Here is an 8,870-nt window from a genome sequence, read left to right as displayed (position 1 = left end):
CAATGACTTGCGAAGTATTCGATGTTTCCCCCATTGATACGAGAATTCTGAGGTTTCATTAGGGTTTCAGGTGGATGAGGTTTCGTGAGGTTTCGTCAAGATTGGAGAGGTATGCTCTCATACCAAGTAAATTCGAGAGAGAGAGATATATGGTGTATATTGTTTTTTCTATTCTTTCACCAAATAGGAGTACAAGTATTTATGCAAGGAGGTAACTAACTATCTATGGTATGGCCTTAATTCATGGATCAAGAAAAGGAAATACACAACAATCTACAACAAGGTTTACGAGTTTGGCACTTGCTAACACGGATAGGGTGACAAACCGTAAGAGAACCTTTGTTTTTATATTTGACCTTTTTTCCTTGGGTTTTACATGGGATCAATTTGCTTATATTTGTGCTCATCTTTCAGTCATGAACTGGATGCCATCTTTGTGCGAAGCGTAAATGAAGTTGAAGTGAAGCCAAAGCCAAAAGTTTACCCAAATCTTGCAACATAAAATGGGAAGAATATAGAAGAAAAGTTGGTTTGTTGATATAGTAGCAGTATGTACTGAGATTGTGGACTGCTGGCCTGATTTGAATGCATGTTGTCGTCTTGTCGTGCAAAATATCTTTGCAAAGTGATGATGGTGAAGTGCATTCAAGTTAAAGGTTGCTGCTATTAATCAAGATGTTTGATGTTTGTGTGCAATTGCTGCTGCTTCTTATAACTTGGAAAATATATATGTTTCCTCTATATGGTTTGAGAAGATGAGGAGGCTTGTGTATTTTTTTTTATTTGTTTAAAAAAATTCACTCATCACCTATTTTTTTTGTAGATCGAGTCGGAGGTGGGCCAACTGATTAATCGTTTGGTCGTTTGAATGGTTATAAATGGTCCTGTTGTAAGTCAGGAATAAGTAACCTGTGCTCCCATGACTAGGTAGAGGTGTATTTGGGTGAATAACCCAATCTAATTATGTTAACTTAGAAAAATCTAGATTCAATATAATATGTTAAAAAGTATAACTCACACTAATAGATGGAGGTTAATTTAGGGTTTTAAACATAATTACTATATAAAATAGGTGATTTTTTATGCTCTCAAAGTATTTAAGATTTTACATCAACTTGTACCTATAAATGAGACTGTGTTTGTTCTTGATGCTGCTGCTTTTGTTAAAGCATCTCCTTTGGTTCTTGGATTGAAGGTAACCCACAATTACAAAGGTTTTTATGTTGGATTATTTCCCTCCATTCCATAAATGTAGTTATCATTTGAATCATAATTGATATTGATACTCTACATTTTGGATTATAACCCTATAACTACTTCAAACTTTATAACAAAAACCAAGAATTCTTGAAGGTTTTAGCACCCATTTGATTTGCGGGATCTGGAATTGAATTCCAGTCCAACTCCACATTGGTTTAAAGGAAACTCTTTCATTGAATTTAGAAATCTCATAGGATTTGTTTACGATCGTGTTTTAGAATATATTAAAAACATTCGTTTTGTAATTTAATTAATTTTTTGTAGATTATCTTTAAATGGAATTCAATTCCATTCCAAAATCCTATGAACGGAACACATGAAAGATTCAATATCCTTCCAATTCCAAACCGTTCCACAAAATCCGAATCTCTTGAAAACGATCCGTATTAGGGTTTCTACTTCACATTGTTCACTTGTGGATTATCGAAGGTTTGCTTATGGTTTTCGTTATTTTGGTATCCCCTTTTATTGCATCTTTCTATTCCGAATCTCTTAACATGAGGTTGAAATTGCATCATTCAATAGCCAAAGCTCGTAGTAGTGTCGAATTCAGTTGCTATTGCAAATCCAAATGCACCAAATTACCCTCGCTTAGCTCAGGGGAAGATGTTGAATGAAGTTTGTTTTTCCGTCAACTTGGTGGTTTTAGTTTTTTATGGAAACAATAGCTCTACTCTTCTAGGGTAGAGATCAGGTCTACATACATCTTACTCTCTCCAGACCCTACCTTCGGGTGGGATATACTGGGATCGTTTGGTTTGGTAGTCATTGCGCAGTGTAAGTATGCATGTAGATCCTACCTTATGACATGTATTTTATGTGATCCCATACCCAAAAGGCATGTCTTAAAATACAATTTCGTGACCTCTTGACCAAATTTTATGTCCTGGTGCTTATAGTTTTCAACCTCCGATACATGCACCCTTGTTGTATGTATGTTAGATGACTATAACATGGACGAATGGATATGGAGTGGATGAAGCAAAACCTTTTGTTGAATGGGCTCGAAGAGGCGACGTTCTCCTGCTGCAGTCGTGGTGGTATTTAACCAATCTTAAGTGTCGAACTCTTGTTAATTGGATCCTCAAAAGTCATCTTTTGTTGGAAGGACCATTTTTTTCTTTTTCTGAGAAACAAGTAAATGCAGGAGCACCGGCACGAACCGTTGGTTAGCGTGATCCTGGATTCATTCATAGTGGATTCTTTAAGGAATTATGGCCCAACTCATTCTTAATATCCTCTTTGTCCCCTAAGATAAAATCAACATTTCCAAGTAGTTACAACGTTTCTAAACCCTAAACCATAACTTCCCTTCTCACATAGTCCTTGGCTTATATATACTACAATGATAAGCATTTAGACAAAAGATTAATTACAAGTTTTAAAGCATAAAATACTATCAATTTATGCAAAAGATTCAAAAATCTCTTAAGTACAAACTATTATGCATAATGTACAAATACTTAAAACATACCATTTGTTTGGTCAAAGTTTCAAATTTAAGTAAGCCATATTTACATAAAAAAGATATGTTTGTTCTTCCCAAAGTTGTTTGACACTTTATTTGTTTTCTATTTTGAAAACAAATTCAAATTCAAAGTTCTTAGTAAACTGAAATTTGAAGCAACGATATCAGAAAGGATTTCAGATCATACATGTATCCCACCCTAACCCTTCAACTTTAGATGGGTTTAGAAACTCAACATGTGTGCAATTATTTTTTCAATCGATCTTGTTAATACACCATATTAACCTTCAACTTTATATATTAGTTGACTTGTAAAATAACCATACAAACTCATGATTCAAGGCTAAACTTGGGTGGTTTTGACAAAATCTAAATATATATATAAAATCCATAGGAACCATCTTAACACATAGTAAGGTACCTTAACACGAGTAAAAACTAATAAGTTTTTAGATGTTTTACTCTACATGACTATGGTACATAGAGGTTTGCATCTACCTTGTGACCATAAAGAAGAAACCCTGGATTCATTACTTTTGTAGATCATCACATCAAGGCTGGCTAGCAACCTCCAATCCATTACCTGCAGTATGGTCAATTCGTCAAATTCAATTACTATGCAATATATATATATATATATATATATATATATATATATATAGGTAATCAAAACTCACCATCAGGATCAAAAAAGAACACTTGTTTTGTTTTCCCATTTGGTTGAGTCTTCTCATGCGTCTCGATTCCTTTCTCCTGGATTTCACCATCAAGATCACTAGTTTAAATTAAAATTATTAAACGTTCGAGTCTGTCCTAAACATTTCGTGTTAATCCTTTATTTTACCTATGTTATTTTATAAGGGAAAACCCCACGAAAACCTAACAGCTAATTAAGTCATTGGACAATCTTTTTGAACAAATAAATCCTTAGACTTTCTTAAATTGACTAAATAGATCATTTTGACCTATAAAACTTAATTGTAACGTGTTATGGGGGTGGGTAAAACTTACTTGAGGGTATACCGGCTTCTTTTTCCATTTTTTAGTTTTTTTTTTGTCAATATTCATCGGTCTTCCTAAAAGCATCAAGAACATCAAGTTAAAACCCTAAAATCTAAATAAAAATCCTACGCTGTATCAGATCTAAATCAAAAGTCTTTCTATCAAGGTTGATTTTTAATCGACTGAGAAAGTTGATCTTTGGCTTTTCTCGGATTTTCCACAATAACCAGTTTCATAGGTCAAAATGTTGTATTTACTGGAGTTTAGACGGTCCAGGGATCTGTAACATACGACTCCAAACGGATTTTAGCAGGACATATGTTCTAGCAGCATAAAATCTGCATTTCTACATTTTTCCAAGTATCGTAACATCAAGTATAGTGGACTTGTTGGTGGTCTTTCCCTGTTTTGGGTTTTCCACGTAAATCCATTGTTATCGTTCTTCTCTTTACTTTACTTTCCGTCAAGTTAATTTGTTGTGTGGTTGATCATGGTTCCTTTAAGAATTCGAATTTACAAACATGATTGAGTTCATTTTCATTTTTGGGTCTCGGGTAAATTCGACTATTTTTAATGCTCGGTTTATAGGGTAGTCTTGGGATTGTGTGGTTAATATATGCAACAGTATCTCCAAGTACAACTGTACAAGTACTGTTATGGAATCTCTCAGTAGATACCAAGAGAAATCAGAGCTAACACTAGAGGAAACAGAAAGAGAACAAGCTAGAAGATGTACGATCTATTGACACTGGATGTGACTGAAGGAAAAGGGATATACATAACACGTTGTTAGACAAACGGGGATTTTCACGATTTCGGACAATTTTTTTGTAAAAGTTTTTAGTAATCAGTTGGACGGGTTGGGTTCCAATGAAAACGAGAGTTTAGATAACAAATGCAAGAACGGATCTCCACATTTGGATGGAGATCGGCATGAAATGCACCAAATAATCTCTTTATCAAACGCGATTCATAGATGGATTTGGAATTAAAGGTGATCAACAGCCCAGATACAAATCAATTCTTAAGCTTCTCCCTTTTAACTCTCATTCTCATTCTCATGCGAAATTTCCCGTTAGTTGGATAAGCACAAAACCACAAAATTAAAAAATATATAGATAAAAGGAGCTAGTAAACAATATTGAGTGAAAAGCTATTGAAGAAGAGGAAATTAAGATAAAAATATATATATACCTTGAGGGTTTTGACGAAGGAGTCAAAATTAGAAACGGAGAAACAGAGATGATGACCCCTGTGAAGGTTGTGAGGGTCTGCGACAGCAGCGTTGGAACTCCATGGACCTTCTGGAAGCTTCGTGGAAGGATCCCTCTCGATGAGGTGGAGATAGAAAGATGGCGATTGCCTCAACCATATCACCTTGAATTCAAATTTAGGGCTTTCTATGCGTTCGAATCCAAATATCTGTATATATATCTCTTCAAATTCAAATTAAAAGCACTAGTATAGATCAATTATAAGTTGATGCTAAAAAATGATGATCACCTCTTGGTAAAACTGAGCAAGACGATCGATATCTGAGGATTCTCTCGACACATGGTTCAGTGAAACTCCTTCGGCAGCCATTAATTTCACATATAAACAAACCGATTGTATTCTTTTCTTCCTGAATATCTATATCTCTCTATATATATGTATAAATAAAAGGAGTTTTGCGTATTTTTGTGGTTTGCACAGCCATGGACGCGTGCCACTTTATTTCATAAAACCACCGTCAAACTCATTGATTTATTTGTAAAACTTATCTATCTACAAGGTGCACTTTGTAAAACTTTAAATGCTTTCTTACCTATAGTTAGGTTTCAGTGAGAACGAGAGTCCGGGTAAAAAATGCAATCAAGATTTTCATCTTTAGATATATATTAGGATGAGATATACCGGATCAATCTCTGTATCAAACGTAATTAATGGATAAGTTTAAGATTAAAGGTGATTAAGGTCCAAAGTCCTTCTTATGCTTTTCGCTAAAACTTTCTTTCTCACACGATAATTCACTTTCTTACTTATTAACTTTTTTCATATAGACATCAAGATTAATACTTAATTTTTTATGTTTCCAATATATGATTTTGATATGAAAAAGATACATGTAACATTAACTTTTTATGGTATGTTCATTAGATATCTAATATTTCTAACCGCCTATTTAGTTATGATTAATTGTATTATTATCTATGGCACCTACCTAATCAACAAATTACATTTTAATCCTCTTTTTTAGGAGGAGATGACTGATGCAAGCAAAGGAATTGAATGTCCTCAAATCCAAAGACATATTGTTGGAACCCAGAATCCTCTAATCTATCAATAATCACAACTTAGATCAATATATGAGCGGAAGCTATAACTATGATATTGAAAAGGCTAGCAGATTTGAACAAAAACTCAAATAAGAATAAAGAGTTGAACAAGTCGTCTGTTTCGATTAATTGAAGAAGGTTACAAAGAACTCTCAACAACTATCTAATACTCACAAGTATTCTCTCACAGGAGCTTATCTAAAATGTGGCAATTCGGATCTTTTGAATCCAAGGAGGAGACCTCCTTTTATATGTCATTAAAAAACATAGTCTACTATAATCTAGGCTTCAAACTCTGACTTCTTATCCAGAATCTTCATCCTTCACGTTCCTTGAAATGTGGAACCGATTCTACACACGTGTTAGATTCTGGTTGGAACACTTAGAGATGTGTTGGAAGCTCTGTGCGCAAGTCAAGGGCGGGGAGACCCAGAGGCTCTGTGTCTGGAGTGATAGCTCTGCATCAAGTTCTTAGGCTTTTGATGCTTAATACTTGATCTTCCCTTGCTTGAGCACGGGCTCTGTATGCGAGGTACTTTCTTTGTATCCGAGTAGCTTTGTCTCTTGGTGACCTTTGCATCCGAGCTCTTGGTCTAGGCAACTTTTTATACTAAGTCCTATTGACCAGAGTAAGAGGTTTATTACTTACATTTTTATGAAAAGGGTATCTAACAATCTCCTCCTAAGTGTAAATAAGGAAGACTCTTACTTGAATGCAAAATTAGTCTAGTAAAGCAAGAGGCCAACATGGTCCTCTATATTTTAATTTCTTTTCTTCAAATAAAATTACAAGTACTGAAACTGAAATTACATACTAAGAGAAATCTTCAAAAGTTTACGAAAGAGATACCTAGAGATGTTGAAATTTCATGAACCTCCTAAGAAACTCATGAAACTCCAGTACATTATCGATTGATCTGATAAGCATAGTGGCTCTCTCTTTTGTGCCATGGGTTTGATCTCTGCCTCTGTGTACGTTGTTCTTCATGAATCACAGAGTTGAGTTTGAATATTTGATGCGCTGGTCGTCTTGGAAGAACACCTTCTCCCCATGTTCGTTGCGATAGACCACCTGAGCTCTGGATCCACTATTACCGTCCATGAGGAAATGTACTTAATGCCTTCGAGTTGATCGTTGGGTTCTGTGACTCTAAGTTGATCGACCACCATGTCCAGAGAGATTTGGAAGTCTACCTTGCACCTGGAGTCGAGTAGGTCAGTCATCATTTGGCGTATGGCAGAGTTTGCAAGAGCAAACTTGATACCTTTATCCTTCTTGTGGTCTATATAGAAGTACAGATTAAGAAGATCCCAAGGGTTGAGGTTTCTAAGATTGCAGTCTGTAAAGATGTTGATCTGACCCTAGGACCATTCTACCATGTATTCGTAGAAGACGATCTGGTTGTGTGCGAAAGTTCTCTTCTTGACGTCGAGCAGCTGCTTGATCCCGTCCATGAAGTGAACTAAGCTAACGAGTTGCGTATAATGACGAAGAAACCTCTGTCGAATGTATTCTTGTGCCATTAGGTGTAAATTGATCTTCTACTTGGGCGCATCATCTCTTTGGCTGTACAAGAACGTGTAAATCTTCTCATTAGCATCGGAATCATCGATGGGCTTTTATTTAGGAATTGGCCTCATCATCGCATCCATCTGGTCCTTGATCTCTTGTACACGATCTTGGACAGGTTTGGAGCTCTGAGGCATGCTGTTGCTCGCTCTATTTTTGCTTATTTTGCTTGTTCTTGCTCTGCCTTGATGAATTGGCCTTGTTGTGGGTGGGACAACTCTGGTTCCTTGAACAGGAACTCTGGATTTGTGATTCTGGCAATGTGAAGGTGGCACGACAACAGTTATTTAAGAAGAAAGTGGTATGGTAATTGGAGGAGGCCTTCTTGTGCTGGGTTGCTCCTCCTCTGGTTCTATGATGTTCACCACCACTTCCTCTTTGTCTGCCTCTCTGGATGAAGCCGTCTCCATGAAGCACTTGGATGATGACGAGTCAAATTTGCTTGGTGAGGAGGCATATGTCGATAAGAGTTGTAATACAGAGCTTTCTCCACCAAGTGTAGGCTCTGGCTTTGTGGTCTCCATTGTCTAAGCTTGATGGGCTTGATGGGCAGGCGCAACTTGAGGCGTTTTAGTCTTGGCCGGTGCAAAGGAAGAGGGGGCAGCTGTTGATTTTTGCGCTTGCTACTTCTCCCTCTCTTGATGACTTTGAGGGCCAGATTGATCTGGGTCCTCATTGTCATCAAGCCGCCTTTTCTTGGAGCTTTCGCCACATGTAGAAGATGTCTTATGAAGCTTCTTTTTCTTGGCCGTGTAGAGTTCTATGGGAGGCATAACTTTGACCTTGGTGAATGAGCTCCACGATGCCTGCTGCCGCCTGGGTAGCCTTGGTGATCTCCACATCCGCTCGAAATTTGAAAGCGGCCAATGAGCGTCGCATTTCTGCAGCCACTTTCTTGGCCGTGTTGTTGAAATCGGATGTGAAGTCGGCCACCTTCTGAAGAAGTCGATCACCTAGAGCCATCATCTCTATCTAGGTGATGTAGTCAACTGGAACGCTAAAAGGAACGAGCACTTGATCTTGTGTGGGCGCCTGCCATGGTTGTGCGTCCTCCCTTTGCATGAGATGAATAACCCTTTGCAGGGCCTCGTGTTGGCTTGTCATCAATTCCACGAGTTGTTCCTGTTGAGAAGCATTCATTGAGGACTCAGCTCTCAATACTGAACGAGCTCATCTTGCATAGCATCAACCTAGAAGGAATCTGCCAGAGCCTCTACCACTGTTTTAGGTTCAATTTCGCTTACAAAACAAG

At 37.1% G+C, this 8,870-nt stretch overlaps 1 protein-coding gene across 1 annotated transcript; it reads right to left on the bottom strand.

Moving 5' to 3' along the window:
* Window positions 1-3,085: 3,085 nt before the first annotated feature.
* On the bottom strand, window positions 3,086-5,394 carry LOC112512625 (lactoylglutathione lyase). The gene is made up of 4 exons (XM_025118680.1): window positions 5,234-5,394; window positions 4,925-5,152; window positions 3,406-3,481; window positions 3,086-3,311 (listed from the first exon to the last, which is right to left on the bottom strand). Exons 1-4 carry the CDS (start codon window positions 5,312-5,314, stop codon window positions 3,280-3,282), a joined length of 417 nt encoding a protein of 138 aa, XP_024974448.1. The 5' UTR covers window positions 5,315-5,394; the 3' UTR covers window positions 3,086-3,279.
* Between the last annotated feature and the right edge of the window lie 3,476 nt (window positions 5,395-8,870).

Source organism: Cynara cardunculus (genome assembly GCF_001531365.2).
Source record: "Cynara cardunculus var. scolymus isolate 2C chromosome LG 5, CcrdV1, whole genome shotgun sequence".
NCBI classification, from domain to species: Eukaryota; Viridiplantae; Streptophyta; class Magnoliopsida; order Asterales; family Asteraceae; genus Cynara; species Cynara cardunculus.
The sequence above is the reverse complement of the archived record's forward strand: the minus strand, read 5'-3'. Positions and strand labels throughout refer to the sequence as shown.